Source organism: Delphinapterus leucas, chromosome 1 (genome assembly GCF_059928025.1).
Source record: "Delphinapterus leucas isolate spDelLeu-1000000601 "Yukka" chromosome 1, BTC_Dleu_Yukka2, whole genome shotgun sequence".
Classification (NCBI taxonomy): Eukaryota; Metazoa; Chordata; class Mammalia; order Artiodactyla; family Monodontidae; genus Delphinapterus; species Delphinapterus leucas.
In genome coordinates, this window is record NC_143129.1 from 11,328,767 (window position 1) to 11,348,307 (window position 19,541).

General features: G+C 43.0%; 1 protein-coding gene across 3 annotated transcripts in view; it reads left to right on the top strand.

Moving 5' to 3' along the window:
• Positions 1-4,458: 4,458 nt before the first annotated feature.
• The window catches only part of ASPM (assembly factor for spindle microtubules), a 71,519-nt gene continuing 56,436 nt past the window's right edge, over positions 4,459-19,541 (top strand). For 2 of the 3 annotated variants that reach the window (XM_089906515.1, XM_089906518.1), the window contains exons 1-3: positions 4,459-4,958; positions 15,343-15,486; positions 15,641-17,135. In XM_089906515.1, the coding sequence (XP_089762641.1) occupies positions 4,674-4,958; positions 15,343-15,486; positions 15,641-17,135 (1,924 nt within the window). In that variant the 5' untranslated portion in view covers positions 4,459-4,673. The remainder of the gene's footprint in view (positions 4,959-15,342; positions 15,487-15,640; positions 17,136-19,541) is intronic. The other variant, XM_089906507.1, reaches the window with a different exon arrangement.

Here is a 19,541-nt window from a genome sequence, read left to right on the forward strand (position 1 = left end):
TAGTGAATTCCAAGCCTTCCCACTGGAGGCAGTGTTGTGTGGGACACCTAATTCTCTATTGCTGTGTAACACACTAGACCAAATGTAGTGGCTTGAAACAACAGACATGATCTCACAGGTCCTGTGGGTCAGGAATCGACTGTCTGAGTGAGGTGGCTCAGGCTCAGGGCCAGAGGTTGAAGTCAAACTTCATGGGAGCTGCAGTCTCTAGAGGCCATCCTCGGGTTGAAGTCAAACTTCATGGGAGCTGCAGTCTCTAGAGGCCATCCTGGAGCAGGCTTCACCTCCAAGCCCACTTCTGGCCATAGTTCCTCCCAACACAGCCTCTCTCTACAGGGCTGCCTGGTGATAGATACACAGCTGGCTGCCCCCAGCTGAAAAAATGAAAGAGAACACAGGCAGGATTTAAGTTGCAGTCTTTTATAACCTAATCTAGGAAGTGATAGCACATCACATCTGCCACTGTGAGCCCCTAAGTCCACACCACTCAAGGGACACAAATTAAGATTCCCCTCTTGAAGGGAGAAGTGACCAAAAATTTTTAGACACACTTTGAAAACCTCCACAGATTCATTGGTTCTAGAGAAAGCATTCTGTACGTCTGTGCATGGATAGTGGGGGCAGGTACAGCAATCTATACTCAGAAAATGCATCTACTCCAGAGAGGAAAATACCACCTCTTCTGTGGTAGAAAGGGTTTAATGTAACCCACATGCCACAGGTAACTGGTTGGTCCCTGGGGAGTGGAGTCACACTGGGGGTTCTGCTTGGCCTCTGTTCACAGGTCAGGCTCTCAGCGGTGGCACATCCAATCAGCCTTGGAAAGAGGGAGACTGTTTAAGCTCTTTCATAGCCCCCATATCTGCGGCCATGGCCAGCGTATACATGGGTTCACCAAGGAAAAATGGGGTCTCTGAGGAAAGAGGTTCTGACACCTAAGCAGGACAGGTTGTCTTGTTTGCCTGATTTTTGAGCTCTTCCTTTACCTTGGATATTCTCTGATGGCATTTACTAGGGACACAAATTTCTTAACTTCCTGTCCCTATTTTTCTTTTAAATTAATTAATTTATTTTTGGGTGCGTTGGGTCTTTGTTGTGGTGCGTGGGCTTCTTACTGCGGTGGCTTCTCTTGTTGCGGAGCACGGGCTCTAGGCGTGCAGGCTTCAGTAGTTGTGGCACATGGGCTCAGTAGTTGTGGCTCACAGGCTCCAGAGCACAGGCTCAGCAGTTGTAGTGCATGGATTTAGTTGCTCCGCAGCATGTGGGATCTTCCCCGACTAGGGCTCAAACCCATGTCCGCTGCAATGGCAGGCAGATTTCTAACCATTGCGCCACCAGGGAAGTCCCCCTGTCCCTATCTTGAGATGTCCTTTTACAAACCTCTCCTCCCCAGACTTAACTTGTCACCAAGTTTTCATTTTGCTTTTTCCAAACCCTTGACCCGCTGCCCAACCTGTTGACTGTGCCCTTGAGTCAGCAGAGAGCAGAGACGTGTCTTCTCCCCTTTGAAGTGGACTAGATGTACCATCCAAAATTCTGCTCCCTGAGTGTTCTCATCTACCCTGAGGGGAGGCTATAGCGCAGCTCTGCTCACATCTGGCCTACCATACACATCCGTCCATAAACCAGGCTTTGTCTTCCTTTATGAAATGGTCAAGGAGATCCCCGATTTCCCCAAGTACAGACTGAGAGAGACAGTGTAGGAGGAGGAGATATTACAGCACCCGAGTCGTCTGTGCAGCTTGTGAACTTGGGGCCTGCTCAGCCCTGGGCTGGTGTTCACCACTTTGACTTGATAATGGAATGTTGCTTGTCACATCCAGTTGTTTGGTTCCTTGGATTAGATCCCAGGTCAGCAAACTTCTTTGTAAAGGGCCAGATACTAACTAGTACAGGCTTTGCAGGCAATATGATTTCTCCTGGAACTATTCGACTCCGCCTTTGTAGTGTGAAAGCGGCCGTAGATAACATGTAAAGGAATGGGTGTCTCTGTGTTCCAGTAAAGCTTCAGCGGGGTAAGTCTCAGACCCTCCCAGCTCCTGACACCTGTTTCTTGCTCATCAGATTTAATTAGCAAATGTCATCAATATAACGAACCGGTGGAGGGACTGCCTCTGCTGGTGAGGGAGGTTTGTGGGAATAGGGAGAATTATAAGCTCTCAGCCTTTAGAATTTTGCCCAAATACCATACTCCTTCCCAGGGTCCCCCTCCCTCCCCTTAGCTAGGAGGGCTGGTAGGGTCGAGCATTTCATCAGTGCTGCCACATTTACCAGCAGCCTCGGGATTAGTCCTCGGCCATGTGTTCCCTGAGACCACAGGAAGTGAGGGGCTTCTTCAGGACTTCCGTCCACACATTCTTGTTCTCAAGATATGTTCTTAGTGGTACCCTTGGATGTTCACAGAGTTTCATTTTCTTTTTCCCTATGTATGCTCTCCAGGGTGGTCAGGTGAAACCAGGTGACACTCTAAGCTTTATAATCATTTATAAAGTGTTGGCATAGACACTGTGTGCCCCGGCCACCTGATCTTTGAATAAATTGCCCTTCGTATGCACTTCATCTCATGCTGCCGCCACAGATAGATGATTTGAGGACTCAGGATGCTACCGCATCCCGTGGATTATCATGATATTTCTCGCTAGCAGGAGTTTATCCCTGTGCTCCTCAGATAGGAGCAACTCAATTCAGAATTCGATCTTAAGAGGCAATTTCCTAAGGCCACTATTGCATCAGCCAGGGACACTAAGGAAATAGTTGGCCCTCTCCAATTTAGTGGAATCCAAGGAAGTTTAATAAAGGGACCGTTTGCAAAGATGTGACAGGGATGCAGGGAAACAAGCAATAGTGCCATATCCTGGGACTAGTAACACCATGGTATCCCCACACCCAGATCCCCAGAGACCCATGAGGAGAGGGCATCTCTCCAGCTACTTGTGATTTTAATGTTGAGACGGAGCCAGCCCAAGGGGGGCAGGAATGGGAGAAGTACCCTTACCTCTCTCTTTCAGTAACACAGAAGCTACAGAGTAAAAAACTATGGATGTAGCAAATACAGAACACAGGCCAGCATCCCACAGCAAAGAGCAGGCTGGAAAAGGGTGGAGGATGGAAGTGGAGGGCAAATAAAAAATAATCCATACAGTTCATTCTGGATTTTCTAAAACTGTGCGTCAACAGCTTTGCTTTATGAAGAGAAGCTGTGAGGGGAGAGCATAGATAAACAAGATGTGTTACTATCATGTTAAAAAGGGTTGAAACAAACATTTCAGTGACTTAAGCTTAAGGGCTTATATGTGTAATGTTAATTTGAGTATGAACTAATAAATATAAATTAAATGTATATGAAGGTTATTGTCGTTCACATTAGCATTTTGCTAAAAAGTTATGGAGTAGTGGTCTCATTGTGCATCAATCCTAAATTAGGATTTTAAGAAACCTCCATGAACACTTTTGATTCAGTATCGTTAAGATAACCGGGTTCAACATCAGGTCAAAATGGGTGTCAGTGAATATATAATTTCAGATCCCACCTTCCTCATTTTGGTTTTCCACCCAGGGAGTTTTCTTTTGACATATTTCATGCACGCGTAAACACATCCACAATTTATTTTTTAAAGTCTCCTCCTGATATATTTCGTGCACGCGTACACACATTCACACGTTATTTTTTAAAGTCTCCTGTCTTTAGAGGCAGTAGGTGCAGGAGTGACAGCAAGACCAGCCGAGCTGCCTGTGTCCGTCTCCTGGATTTGCCAGTTCCTGGCTGGCTGGACGCCGGCCTCGCTCGTCTGTGAAGCACGAATCATGGCACCTCCCTCACAGGGTTGAAGTGAAGGTTGAGATAAATATGTGCAGGGCTTAAAACAATGCCTGGCAAAGAGTAACATGTAAGCGATAACCATTATTATCAGATGTCTACAATTAAAATTAAAACCGAGAAGTTATTTGTCAAGGGCAATGCCAGTCAAGACCATCGCTTATGAATTTCTGGGAATCTCAGGTTTTGTTTGTTTACCTAGTTTTGCTCCCAGTATCACTGAGCCCCTGCTGGGGTCAGGCACTGACATCAGCATGTTCACACTAACTATACATTTAATTTTCCTCATTTTCTCCCATTTGGGCCCAGGAAGCCTATGCGGGGAGCTCAGGGTCGTAACCCTGGGCGGGTATACTGGGGGAGGGAAATGACTGTCCCAGCAAGGCAGTGACTGCTGCATTTACGGTGGAAGTGCTGTGACTCTCTTTCTTTCAAGCAGCCTGTTCACAAAACCGAAAGGCGAATTCCGAGTCTGAGCCCCGGGCCTCAGGGGCCAGCGAGACCTCGAAGCCACTGTCGCCTCCGCGCGCAGAGCCAGGCGCCGCCGTCATCACGTTTAAATAAGGCGCCCTCTTCTCATTGGCCGGGACTGCTGCCCGATGATTGGCCCCGCGGGGAGGTGGGCGGGCCCGGGCGCCCCCATTGGTGGCGGCGGGAAGTTTAAACAGAGCAAACAACCTGCGCTGTTTGCTTCTGTTTCCAGTTTGCGAGTCTGTGTGTCTGGCTTATTTACCGGGTCTCGGCGATCGCACGAGAAAGGGGGCGAATTCGCTCCAATTCCCCCAGCTTCCCGAGAGGACACGGTGGGCGTTCCTGCACGGCGGCTCGGAGCAGCCCGTTGGGCCCAGAGGCCGCCATGGCGACCAGGCGTTGGGGGCGCGACCGCTGGGAGCGGAGCCCCCCGGAACCGAGGCCGCGGGGCTCCCGGGCCGAGGAGGAGGCGGCCTCCCCGCCGGTCCTGTCCCTCAGCCACTTCTGCAGGTCGCCCTTCCTCTGCTTCGGGGACGTGCGCCTGGGAGCCTCGCGGACGCTGCCCCTGGCCGTGGACAACCCCAACGAGGAGGCGACCGCCGTGAGGCTGTCCCGTGGCCCGGCCGCCGAGTGCGGCTTCACCGTCTGGCCGAGCGCCTTCGTGCTGCAGGTAGGAGGGGAGTGGGCCCTCCGCGGTCTCCCCGCCGCGCTCCGGGAGGGGCCTCGGAACGAGCAGCAGCGGACCTGAGGCCTGGAGATAAAGCCAGGTCCTTCCCTCTAACGCTGGGTGAGCCCTGGTCCCCGGGGCAGAGGAGCCTGGTCAGCGGGGACTCGGGCGGTGACATCGCGTCCACGCGCCTGCGCGGAGCATCCTTAGAAGCCTTTTCCTAGCTTTCTGTTGTCGAGAAGCGTTTTTCATAGACTTCAGGCGTCGAGAAGACTTGCGGTTCTAGAGTAATGGATGGCACTTTTAAAATCAATATTCTTATCTTTCATCTTTCTGTATTTAAAACTGCCAGGAGTACTTTGGTTAGAGCAGGGTTTTTTAATTGCTTTCCATCAGTCATCTTAAATATCCACTTCAGTTTCCATAGGGAAACTGATTCCACAGGGTCAGGGTAACTACTATTCCGGTGAGCTTTGTTTTGGCCAAACGTCTATAGCAACAAAACCAAAAACACTTCCTCAGTGTTGTTTTCAACCAGTATGAACACCTTATTATTTTAATCTTATTTTTGTTTGTTTGCTGTAGTGTAGTTTTAACTGTGATTCAAATTTAATTTTATGACTGTTGTTTCAAGAACTTCGTGGGTAGCTTTTCTTCATTGCATTGGCCAGAGTAATGCTCCCATTCCTGTCACCGAAATCTAGAGAATTTACTTTCTTATTTTGATTTCTGTGGTCTTTCCATTGATTAGAATCTCTAAAAGGGTGAAAAGAAAACAAAAATTAGCTGAGGGAGTCTCACTCCTTATGTAAATAACCACTTCCTAAGGCAGTGAGAAGAGGCTTTAATCTGAGGTCTGTTGACTTGTGCTAAGCAGTGGTTCAGCTACACTTAAGAACCTGCCCCTTCTCTCTAGTTTATAAATGTTTGCTTTTCTTTTCGTGAAAAGATATATACATTTTTCTATCTACATAATGCTTCTACTTGTTCTTTTTTGTTTTGTGGAACTAAAGTTTTGGGGTTTTGTTTTTTTAGAATTATACTTTTTATACTGTAAAAGTTAACTGTTCTTATATTTTAAACCATCTGTTTTATGATGTTTTATGGTTTCTGCTTTAAAACAAAACTTGTCTTCTATTAGCTGTTGATTTCCCTCAGCTTCAGGTCTGAGTGTGCTGATTCTACTTAATCCACCAAGCCACTAAGATAATACATACAAACATAATGTTCACCATTTACAAATTCTTTTAAACTCTGTTCCCTTATTTAATCCTTACATCAAACTCATGGAGTCCTTATCCACATTTGTAGATAAGGCAACACTGTCAAAGGGTTTGTGTCCAATGGATCAGGGTAGGCAGCTCAGTTTACTCTTCTGAGTCTTCCGTGTCTATTTTCTCATCCATCGGTTGGAAGTAATGCCAACTGCAGCTGTGCATGGTGCTCAAATGAGAGAAAGCTTCAAGCAAAAGTCTGGACTCTGTGTCCTGAATAAATGTTCTCTTCTTAATTTTTAATGAGGAAATATGCTCAGAGGGTGGAAATATTTATGCATGGTTTTATTCATAGCAATTGACAGAGCTAGGATTCCCATCCAGGTCTTATAATTTTAAATCCCATGCACTGTCCCTTATATTGATTTATAGACGTGAGACATGGTTCCTCCCTAAAGACATATGTTAGGAGTGTGAGGGGAAAATTCTAAGAACAAGAAGAAGCTACATCAAACAGCTATCAAGGAGGTTGGGATGTTTTGAGGAGACCGGTGGTTCTCACACTTAAGAATGCATCAGAATCACCTGGAGGGCTGGTTAAAATACTTTTGGGTCCCCACCTTCAGAGTTTCTCATTCCATATGTGTAGAATAGGACTAGAACTTGCATTTCTAAGAAGTTCCCAGGTGATGCCTCTGCTACTGGTCCAGGGACCACATTTTGAAAAGCACTGTAGTAGAAAATAAATATTAGAACATCCCTTAACTAAAACACACCGCACACCTTCAGTGAATTAGCATGTCACGGTATGACTAAGCAGCATTTCTCTGAGATGCCTCAACCACTTGCATCAGATTTGTCTGGATTGCTTGTTAAATGAGGGAGATTTGTACCCACCACTCCACACTTACTAACGTGAATTTCTGGGGGTAAATACAGAAAACTCGATGTACGCAGATGGCATCTAACGAACCACTAGGTAAAGCGTTATACTTGCCAAATAGTGACAGAAATTCACAATTAGTATAAAAATAGGTCTACAGTACAATGTATCTAGGCCTAATAAGGAGTGAGGACCAGAAGACTGTCATTTGGGATATTTTTGTAGAGCAGATTTACTGGGGCCAATCCAAGGAAAATTTTTAAATGTTATTTTCAGTTTCTTTTAATCTCCTAGTCATTCTTTTTAAAACTTCAATAATACTGGTGTGTTAGAATCTGCATAGGACTGCTGTAATGTAGGGGGTTTGTCATTTGGGTCTGAGTCTTCATAATGACGTTCAGTTAAAATCACCAGCCATCCTACTGAATGGGATTAAGCTACGTGGTGTTTCCATCCTGACTGCACGTTACCTCAGTGGCGAGCTTTAAAAAACCCACCGGTACCAGGACCCCGCTACAGCATCACTCCTGGGGAGGACATAGAGGAGGGTCGGGGCGTTTTTACTTTTTACAAACCCCTCAAATGATCTCTGTAACCAGGGTTATGAACAACTCAACTGGATGGTTTAACAGACTCACTGGTGCCAGTTCTGGAAATAGGAGCTTTTGCTCTGCAGACGGGTAGAGACTAACATGAGGCAGCTCGCACTTCTTCAAGAAAATAAGCCACCCGTCTATTGTGCAATGAGTTTGATGCTAATTTGATGTGACTGGGAGACTTGGATGAACTGACTGGCAGGGCAGCCCCAAACCTGACTCTTCCCTCCACCTTCACAGCCAGGCTTCTCAGACAGTTATGGTCATTGCACTTATGGCCACAAGGGGGCGGGCCAGATCCATTTAATAACAAGGCAGCTTCAGTTGTCACTGGCTGCAACTACCATTTTCTGATTTGTCACTAATAAAAAGTTTGTAAACAAAGACCACAGAATCTTAGGACTAGATGGAATTATGAGATATCATCTTGTTTATTGATTGACAACATTTTTTTAATCTTTTCCCAAAGGAGGGAGATGCAGCCCACTTTTTTTATTGTAATTCTGACTTTCTGCTGTCTTTCAGAATCTAGATAAAATAGTAAGATTCTTATCTCAGACACATGGCAATGCTTCTGTTCAAAAAATTAACAGTGATGCATGTCCAAGAATGCCATTACTGAAGGTAATAGAGGCATATTTAAAAGAAAGTAGTATAACAGATCTGTTCCTTCATTTGTTTGAGTTACCGAAGAAATTTTTTTAAAGGGTGGAGTTGGGGGGCGGGGGAGACCAAATAAAGATTTACAAAAGGGAAAAAGTAAAATGCTTTATGTTTTATTTCTGTTTTTACACCTCTGAGGGTATTTGTCTCCATAAAAGGTGAAGTTTTGTAGCTAGCTAGACTCTCACTGCAGTCCAAAAAGCATGTATCAGTTATAAATCCCTTGACATATTTTTCAGAACTGAGTCGCTCTCACTGTCTCAGTCTATGGATTGTTACAGATTAACGAAGGGCTTCTTCATGGGAAGGTGGATGGAGGAGGGGGCATGGAAAAGGAAAAGGGGATGAGCGCTCTGAGCATCTTCTTCCCAATGTGCTTTCCTCCTGAGTTAGCTGATTAACCTTTCAGTTAAGGATAAAAAGACTAGCACTTCATTTTGGTATGCCTTAAAGAAAATAGGCAAACAAACAAAACAAAACAAAGCCTCTGCAGCCACAAAATGTACACCTAAGTAATGCTGTTTATAATGTTCAAATGTGTTAAAGAGATTACGTATATACCATAGTCCTCTGCTTCTCTCTCCAACCTCATGTATCGCAGGTCATTTGCCTTCCCGCTAACATGAAGCCACACTGGTCCTCTATTTGTTTCTAGGGATACACTAAGCAGTTTCTTGTTTCAGGCCTGTGTACATGCTGGCACATTCTGCTGAATTGCTCCTCCCTTAGCTCTGTCTGTCCAGCTCATTCTTATACTTTGTCTTAGCTTAAAAATTAGTAGTATACTCTCTGATCACCCAGTTAGAGATTATAGGTCCCTTCACTCTGGCTCTCTCAAACCTTTTTTTTGTTTTATTGATAACAGTATTGGGGACTTGTATTTTTGTATTTATCTTTTCACTTAGATTTTGTAATTTCTTTTATTGAGAAGAGTATAGTGTCCATGAGGCCAGAGACCATGTCTCCTTTTCATTCATTCAATAATTTTGTCACTTAAATATTTAATGTATGCCTATCCTGTGTCAGGCACTATGTATGCCATTAGGCACTCAATAACTATTTGTTAAATAACAGTAACTCTTTAGAAGGGACACCCCCTTTTAAAATTTTCTATATATAAATTGAGAAGCAAGTAGTAAGAGTTCACACTCTTGAATTTATCCTAAACAGATAATTTCATTTGAATCTCAATAAGAACAAAATTTGATAGATATGCCCATTAAGTCAGTTGTACAGGCAGACCTTGGAGATATTGTGGGTTCAGTTTCAGACCACTGCAATAGAGTGAAAATCACAGTAAAGCAAGTCACAAGAATGTTTTGGTTTCCCGGTGCATATAAAAGTTATGTTTACACTATACTGTAATTATTAAGTGTACAATAGCATCATGTCTAAAAAGACAATATACATACCTTAAGTTAAAAAGACTACTATTAAAAGATGCTAACAATCTGAGCCTTCAGCAAACTGTAATCTTTTTGCTCATGGACGGTTTGCCTCAATGTTGATGCTGCTGACTGATCAGGGTGGTGGCTGCTGAAGGGTGGGGTCGCCGTGGCAATTTCTTCAAACAAGATAACAGTGAAGTTTGCTGCATTGATTGACTCTTCCTTTCATGAACAATTTCTCTGTAGCCTGCGATGCTGTTTGATAGCATTTTAACCACAGTAGAACGTCTTTCAAAATTAAAGTCAATCCTCTCAAACCCTGCTTTGTTTTATCAACTAAGTTTATGTAATATTCTAAATCCTTTGTTGTCATTTCAGTAATCTTCACAGCATCTTCACCAAGAGTAGATTCCATCTCAAGAAACCATTCTCTTTGTTCATCCATAAGAAGCAACTTCTCATCCATTCAAGTTTTATCATGAAATTGCAGCGATTCAGTCACATCTGCAAGCACCACTTTTAAATCTGTTGTCCGAGTCCAAGCTCGTACTACTCACCACACAATGGGACAATAAATCTAGAGACAAGTCGTTAGGGCAAGGAATAGTGACTTTATTTGGAAAGCCAGCTGACCAAGAAGATGGCGGACTAGTGTTCCAAAGAACCATCTTACCTGAGTTAGAATTCAGGCTTCTTTTATATTAAAAGGGGAGGGTCTGTTGTTAGTTGTTGCAAACTTCTTGGTGTCAGAATCCTTTGCTCTTGCAGCTGTCCCTGTAGGTCAGGTCATGATGTTCCTATAAACCTCCAACAAGACAAATGTTATTCTCTGTTCTGCAGCTTTTGAATCTCTATATGAATGGAAAAGTGTTATGCCTTTAAAGGTCAGAGCCTTGAGAATGGGCTATCCTGTATATTTCAGGCTATAGGCAACATTCTTAACTTGTAGCAAAAGCAATAGAGTACAAAGTTTAAAGTAAAAGAAACAGATCTAATATGGAGTCAGATTTGTTCTTCCCTATTACAATTCTAGCTCTCTTGCTATTTCTACCATATCTTCAGTTACTTCCAGGAAGTAACTGAAACCCTCGAAGTCATTCATGAGGATTAGAATCAACTTCTTCCAGACTCCTGTTAATGTTGATATTTTGACGTCTTCCCATGAATCATGAATGTTCTTAATGGCATCCAGAATGCTGAATCCCTTTCAGAAGGTTTTCAATTTACTTTTCCCAGATCCATCTGAGGAATCACTATCTATGGCAACTATAGGCTTATGAAATGTATTTCTTAATAAGATTTGAAAGTCGAAATTACTCCTTGATCTATGGGCTGCAGAATAGATGTTGTGCTAGCAGGCATGAAAATAACATTAATCTCACTGCTACATCAGAGCTCTTGGGTGACCAGGTGCCTTGTCAGTGAGCAATAATATTTTGAAAGGAATTTAGTCTTTTTTTCTGAGCAGTATGTCTCAACAGTGGGCTTGAAATATTGGTAAACCATGTTGTAAAGAGATGTGCCATCATCCAGATTTAGTTGTTCCATTTACAGAACACAGGCAGAGTAGATTCAGCGTAATTCTTAAGGGCCGTAGGACTTTCAGAATAGTAAGCGAGCATTAACTTCAACTTGAAGTCACCAGTTGCATTAGTCCCTAGGGAGAGAGTCAGCCTGTCGTTTGAAGCTTTGAAGCCAGGCATTGACTTTTCCTCTCCAGCTATGAAAGTCCTAGATTGCATCTTTATCCTGTAGAAGGCTGTTTCCTCTACACTGAAAACCTGTTGTTTAGTGCAATCACCTTCATTAATTATCTTAGATCTCCTGGATAACTTGCTGCAGCTTCTAGATCAGCACTTCATGCTTCACCTTGCACTTTTAATGTTGTGAAGATGACTTCTTTCCTTAAACCTCATGAACCAAGCTCTGCCAGCTTCAAACTCTTCTACAGTTTCTTTAATTCTCTCAGCCTTCATAGAATTGCAGAGAGTTAGGATCTTAACTCTGGATGAGGCTTTGGCTTAAGGGAATGTTGTGGCTGGTTTGATCTTCTATCCGGACCATTAATACTTTCTCCATGTCAGCAATAAGACTGTTTTGCTTTCTTATCATTCTTGTGTTCACTGGAGTAGCACTTTTAATTTCCTTTGTTAACCAAGAATTCCAAGAACTGATTGAAATAAAGAGGTGTTTATTTGGGTTTGTTAGGACTCCAGCCCAGGAGACACAGATCCAAAAAGTACTTGAATTGTGTTCCATCAGACTACAAAATGAGGAAAGCTTATTAAGGCAAAAAACAGGAAGGTGACATAAGTTGTTCATCAAGGATTAGGATTGGAACTGGCAAGAAGTAAGGGTGCTTGTTAAGCCAGGGTTGGTTGGGGTCCAGAAGGGTTGCAGAGTTACAAGGGGAGGCCTTGAGACCATAATGTTGCAGCTGGCAGTTCTAGCAGATACTGTTTTGAGAACGGCTGGTAGTAGTGATTTCAGAGAGACAGAAGTGAGCTGTGGCTTGAAGCGAGATCTTAGTTCCCTGCCCAGGAATTGAACCTGGGTAACCTGGATGAAAACCAGGAATCCTAGCTGCCAGACCACCAGGGGCCAGAGGCTAGAAGCAAAGTGGCCCTGGCTCTTACCCCCGTTAGAAAGCGAGAATGTTTCAAGGAGGCAAAAACTGTAAAAACAGGTACAAAGTTTATTATTAGAGACACAGCACAACAAGTGGGAGAGCACACAGAGAAGCAGTTTGTTTATTTAAGACTGAAGCAATACACACCTGGGGAGAAAGGGTGTGGTTGTCCTTCCTAACGAAGAGGAGTGCAGTGAAGAGGTGATTTAAACCCTTTATACAGGACAGTTCTTCCGGGTCTTTGTTCACCTTTGGCCAATTATCTCACTTCTTTTCCCACAAATGACCTGTTCTAGGACCCTCCCCAACATGTGTGTGCATCTTTTTTCCAAGATGGGTTCCATCACAGGGGCTGTGAGAGGCTTGGCATCACCTATTATGGGGTGGTGCCCCCTCCTTTTTGACCCCCAAGGAGTCAGGAGTGGTCATCTTATCTTGTTACTCCAGCAGAGCTCAGCTCCTGCCATTAACTTTGTCCTTGGAGTGTCCAGGGAGAACAGATTTTCCTCCGCTTGACAAACACCAGCTGTCCAGCCCAAGGGCCCGTCTATCTCCTACCTCAGTATCCTTGAGTCTGATACCGTTCAGAAAATTCAGGTTCTTACTGATGCAGGAATGTGTCTAAAACCACATCCACAATGGCCACCAGGTTCCATTTTGGATGCCTGAACAACAGTTGCTCCATTTTGAGTTTTAAATGATCTTAAATAGGTCATCACCTTTAAGAACGTTTCCTTTTCATTCACAGCTGGACGCAGGAGGCCCAACTTTCCTCCTGTCAACGCTTCCGACGTGCCTTCCTCACTCAGCTTAATCATTTCTAGCTTTTGATTCAAAGTGAGAAACATGCGACTCTTTCTTTCACTTGAACACTTAGAGACCGTCGAAGGGTTGTTCATTGGCCTAATTTCAATGTTGTTGTGTCTCAGGGAACCAGGGAACAGGGAGGCCGAGGAAGAGGGAGAGACGCGGGGGAACAGCTGGTCAGTGGAGCAGTCAGAACACACACAGCATTTCTCAGTGAAGGCTGCTGTCTTCTATGGGCTCAGTTCCTGGACCCCAAACTATTACAATACTAACATCAAAGATCACAGAGCACCAGAACAAATATTGTAATGAAAAAGTTTGAAATATTGCAAGAATTACCAAAATGTGACACAGAGATACAAAGTGAGCAAATGCTGTGGGAAAAATGGCACCAATAGACTTGCTCAATGAAGGGTTGCCACAAACCTTCAATTTGTTAAAAAAAAAAAAAATGCAGTATCTATGAAGCAAAATAAAGAAAAATAAAACAAGGTATGTCTGTATATGACAAAAAAAGAAAGAACATTCACTGACCTAATGATTTCTATATGGGGAGCACACATCACAGAACCAGAAACATCCTAGCCTGGAACCAAAATAATCTAGCCTACCACAGATGTGCTGTTAAACATTAATTTAACAAAGTGATGAGTTGAAATTTAGTGAAATGAGACAAAGCCCATTTAAGCTCTAAATTCGGGGGATCTTCCAACCCTAACCTTTGCTTATAATCCCCCTTCCTTTTATTAGAGTTGTGTGAGTCTGATCTGACCTAGGATAACAACAGGTGGGTTGAAGATGGTGTGTGTGGTCTCTGGGACTGAGATTTTTCCAGTTTATTCATCTACTGAGGCCTTCAGAGCTCTGAAAGTGAGTCTCGGACACTCACCTAATTATGGATACTAAGTTGTTGAGAAGCTCAGGAATTCTGCAAGGCCAGACAAGGGGGAGGCTAGCCTTCACCAGAGTTTTTCTTATGATTTTATTCTTGTTGTTTTTGCTGTAGCTGGTCACTTAACTGAGTTAGCATAATTCAACAAGAAAGATCCAAAGATATTCATTCAGTATCATGAAACTGGAGTATGCTTCTACTGGGCCCATGGCCAAGCATAGGGAAGGGAATAAAAGACAGGTATCAAAGTAAGGACTTTTATTATATGGCAGGCAAGCTTGGTACTAAAAACAGGCACCTGTATAACTAAACTCTAGGAGGATGAGTTCTGAGAAGCCCAGGCACTGTGAAGAGGACAGGAGAATTGCTTTTTCTGTCCAGGGGAAAAGCTGTAAAGGTCTGACCTCCTCTGTGAGGCTGATACCAGTTCAGCTCTACCATTTCTTGTCTTTCGGGTTGTGTGATCGTGGGTCCTAATGTTGGTAGTTGGTCTACCATCTCTCCTCCCTTCCGGCATTACCGTAATACAACTTCTGCAGTAAAACTTCTATTTTAATTTGTCTAAGTACATGCATACATACATACAAACAAACAAAACTTGTCTTTTTTTTCCCCTGAAAAACAACAAAGAGTTTGTTTTGTCATGTGAGGGTTTTGCATTTTGCAAATTCCTGCCAGGCTGTAGGGTGTAGATGTTAAGGTTTAAACTCTGGACTCAGACTGCCTGGGTTCTAATTACTAGCGGTATGACTTTGGCAAAATACTTAAAGCATTCTGGACCTTGACTACTTCATCTGTAAAACGTGCATCATCACAGTATCTGCTTCCTAGGGATGTGAGGATTTGACTAGTTATATTAGATACCTGAAACTATGCCTGGAACGAAGTAAGTATTTAACAAATATCAATAATGATAATATGGACTTTAGAGAAGTGGAGAGCAAGGAATTTAGCTGATCATCTTTACATTGCTTTTTGAAAAATTCTTTCTAATGTAAGGTCATTATATTTGAAATAGAGGTTCTGTACATATTCTAAAGAAGTGGAAATATGTGACTAAATTTTTAAAAACCACTGAGTGATTATTATAATTTTATTTTGTTGTGAAGCTTGTTATTGCTAGTAACTTTTTTCCTTATAATGAAATGAGATAGGGTAGGAAAATATATTTGATTTCTAAATGTTGTTAGGGTATAGAGTGTTGGTGAGTAACAATTATTAATCATCTACTGTATTCTAAGTTGCATATAATATATTTTGGTTATTATACATCACTACTGTTATAGTCATTTAAAATGTATTCTTTTGATTATAGCCTAAAGAAAAAATTGTTATTTCTATTACCTGGACACCGTTAAAAGGAGGCCGAGTAAGAGAGATCATGACATTTCTTGTAAATGATGTTCTGAAACACCAAGCTATATTACTAGGAAATGCAGAAGAGCCAAAAAAGAAAAAGGTACTAAGTTTTCATCATTCTGTAATTTACTCTAGGAAAATAATAATATGTAAAAATTATTTTGTGAACAGTCTTGAGGTAGCATACATAATTTTGCTTAAAGGTACTATTCAGTAGTTAGCAACTTAATCTGTATGTTTTCTTATTTTTGCAGAGGAGTCTTTGGGATACCATTAATAAAAAGAAAGTATCAGCCTCTTCAGGTCATAACCAGAAGATTTCAAATATTCAAAATGTAAATAAAACATTTAATGTTTCCTCAAAATTTGACAGAGTTAGGAGCCCATTACAAGCATGTGAGAATCTGGCTACGAACGAAAGCTGTTCCCCAACAGAAAACAATTCTTTAATCCTTGAAGAAAATAAAATACCCATATCACCTATCAGTCCCACTTTCCAAGAGTGCCATGGGGAGACCTGCTTGCCAGTTTCTGTCCATCAGTCTACTACCTACACATCCCTTCCTGCATCTGAAAATGGGGAAGTATTAAAAGTAGAAGGTGCCAACATTGTAAACGATTTTCATTTTAATGAGACAGTCATAACTGAAACTTCCTTTGACTCCATAAATTATCTTAGTGGCCAAATTGAAGAGAACAGTAAACTTACTCTTACCCCAAACTATTCTTCAACGTTGAACATCACACAAAGCCAAGGAAATTTTCTAAGTCCGGATTCCTTTGTGAATAACAGCCGTGCAGCTAATAATGAACGAGAATTAGTGATGTGTCTTTCACCAGGTATGTGTGTGAAAGGTAATTCAAGGCCTGTGATTTTGGAGTCAAAAAGTGTATGTGAAATTTATCGGACAATTTTAAGTCCAGATTCTTTCATAAATGATAATTATGGACTAAATCAGGATCTAGAATCAGAGTCAATTAATCCAATTCTATCCCCAAATCAATTTTTAAAAGATAATATGGCTTACATATGTGTATCTCAGCAAACATGTAAATTGTCACCATTATCAAATGTAAATTCTCAGGCCTCACAACCTTCTCAGGATGAGAGAAAAAATGAAGTTTTACCTTGTATTCCTGAATGTCAGGGTTCAAAATCTCCAAAAGCTACTTTTGAAGAATCCAAAGCTTTAGAAATGAAGTCAAATTGTTATACTTTTAAGAAACGGAACCAGCCTAAATTTTCTGCAGTTCAGGATATTTCTAGTCACAGCCACGATAAACCTCTTAAGAGACGCCCAATACTTTCTGCCACTGTTACTAAAAGAAAGCCCACTTGTGCCAGAGAAAACCAAACGGAGGCTGATAAACCGAAGGCAAAAAGATGTCTCAGTGTTGTAGTGGGTGAGTGTGAAAAAGAAACAGATGATCACAAAGAGAAAGGTGATTTTCATTCTTTTCTTCCAGCTAGAGATTTAATACTGAGTAGACCTAAGACTTGTAAAAATGTGATAACTCCTCCCTCAAAGGTAGCTTTAGTTGCTCGTAAAAGAAAGAGTGAGGGAAACACAGAAGATGCAAATTTGAAGGTTACAGTTACAGAATACACAGAAGTACAAGAAATCAAAAGGATCCATTATTCTCCTGTGGAGTCCAAAACATCAACTGTTAAAAACACAAAGAAAGTGATAACCTCCACCTCGAAACGTATTAGCAACAGAGAGAAATTAAAGCTGAAGAAGAAAACTGGTGAGTCTCGTTAATAAAATCTTTAATGAAAGTATAACTATGCTGGGCATATTTTCTGTTTCTTTTGATTTAGTAAATTACTATCAATAAGCTTGAATTTACTTGTACTTTTCATTTACCAATTTGCTTAGTGGAAGATAGAGCAAACGTAGCACAGGGCTGAATTCTGCAATCACTGTGATCTCGTTCTTTTTTAAACTTTTAACGTTTTGTTCATCGTGATTTTTCTGCATTAACTTTGATTTTTAAAAAATATTGCATTAAAATACTTGATGACTGAGTTTTTTGGCCCCCGCCTCTAGTGTTGTACTTTACGTGCCTCACCTTAGTCCAGGCCCTGATGGGAGGACCTAGTGAATGCCTGGCCCCATCACACCACCTGGGGGGATGCAGAGGAGGCTTTTATACTCCCTGTGCTCCGGGGACATCATTCTGCTCAGCCTTTACTTGGCCGTTATTTAGGAATGAAGACGGGGCACCTGAGCTCCTCATTCCTTTGGGGAAAACTTCACCATTCCTTCCCTAGCGCTCACAGCCGTACTACCGCTGTCTGCCTTGAAAACTGTTAGGGCCAATCCCATCATGACCTTTTAACCCCAGTTCCCTCAGATGCCAATCAAGGTCCCCACAGGAAAACAAACCACACAGGTTATTTAACAGGTAATTTTAAAAGAGTTCTAGGACTCCTAGGAAATATCCCCCTCTGTATTTTATCTCATTTTTCTTTTCACACCGCCTAACTGGGACCATCTTCCACTCCTTCTCTGCAGTTCTTTACAGGGTCTGTGCCCTGTGGACTCACTGCCCTTCCTTAGCACCTGTCTTCTGGATACTCCCTCCTGTTCCCACGCTGAGCCTGGCCCTCCCCCGAGAACACTGCCCTCATGCAACCCTCTCCAGCACTGGCTGTCTTCTCTCCCGCTCCTCTGGCCTTGAGTATCTCGGTGGGACAATGGACCGCCCGCCGTCTCGTATCTGCTTCCAGACTATTGCTTCTCCTTTCTTCCTTAAAAACAAACGAAAAGAAAGCAAACAGCAACAAACAGCTTGAAGTTCGTTTTTCATACTATCCCACCCAGAGTTCTCCTTGTTACAGTGAGAGATAACTTGAGATTTTTACATTTGGCTCACGAGACCTTCTCCAAAACTACTACTTTACGATGATTCTTCATGATCTCAAGATTCTTGTAGGAGAGCCTTCCAATATCCTGGCGTGTTAGCTCCAGCGTACTTAGGCCACACTGTCCTAAAGGCGTCTCCCTCGCTATGATCTCAGCATTTTCTCTAGAACCCAACTAATCCAGCCCCATTTCCCCAGCCCTCACCTAATAATATCCTCACTTTCTTACTTATTCAGCTTGGATTCCACAGTTCCTCATAATCCCTTTGTTCACCTCTCTTACGTTCATCGTGCTTGTCTGGCAAATTCCAATCCCAGCCCAAGTCTGCCTGCTCTGTGCCTGGACCTTGCTGGTTGGTCTTCAAATTCCTGACCACTAACCGCAGTGAAGCCCGTAGCTCCTCTTGGCTCTATCCTCCTGGCTTATTGACTTTATCACTTTGCTGCAGCCTATCTCATCCCTCCCTTCTTCTCGAGCACCCCCTCCCTCTGCTCAGGATGGATAACAGCAGTGAACATTTACTGACTGCGCTCTCCGCGGCCCCGGTTGTAAGTGCTTTGCTATTTCCTCCTCTCATACCTACCTACAGCAATCCTACCGAGTAGATGTTGTCATGAATACATGTTGAAGATGAGGGAATGTGCGCATCCAGACGCTGAGTAATTTGCCTAAGGTCACGGGCGGTAAGTGGTTGGGCTGGGGTACCACCTGGTCAGGAGGGCTTCGGAGCTGGCGCTCTGCTCCTTCCCCAACCTGCTTCCTGCCTCACTGAGGGAAACTTCCGCAGCATCCACCACCCCGCTGTGTTTTCGTGCACGGCTCCCTTCCCTCCTATTACAGCCTGAAAGGTCTGCACGCCCAGTGAGGCCGGGCTCTACCGGCACCGAAAGCCCGACGCCCTCTACACGGACGTTGCTTTAGCAGCTGCCTTCTCTCTCCCACATCTCCAGTGTTTTACTCCCTACTGGGTCATTTCTGATTGACACACAGATGTGCCGTTCTTACCTCCAGCTCCTAAAGAAACAAAGACTTTTTGCTGATACCACTTACCCGTTCAGGCCCTGCTCCTTTCTTCTGATTTCTTTTAAGCAAAACTCTTTGAAAGAACCTAGGTATCCACTTTGTGATAGTTCACTGAGTTCTGTATACTTTTCCGGGTAAACATCGTGCTTGAATTAAAAGGCGCTTTCTAGTGTAAAAAAAAAAATCACTTTGAAGGTTGCTTATGTTAGCTGTTTCCAATTCCTCACCTATTGGCTGAAACCGCTTCAACCAGATTTTGACG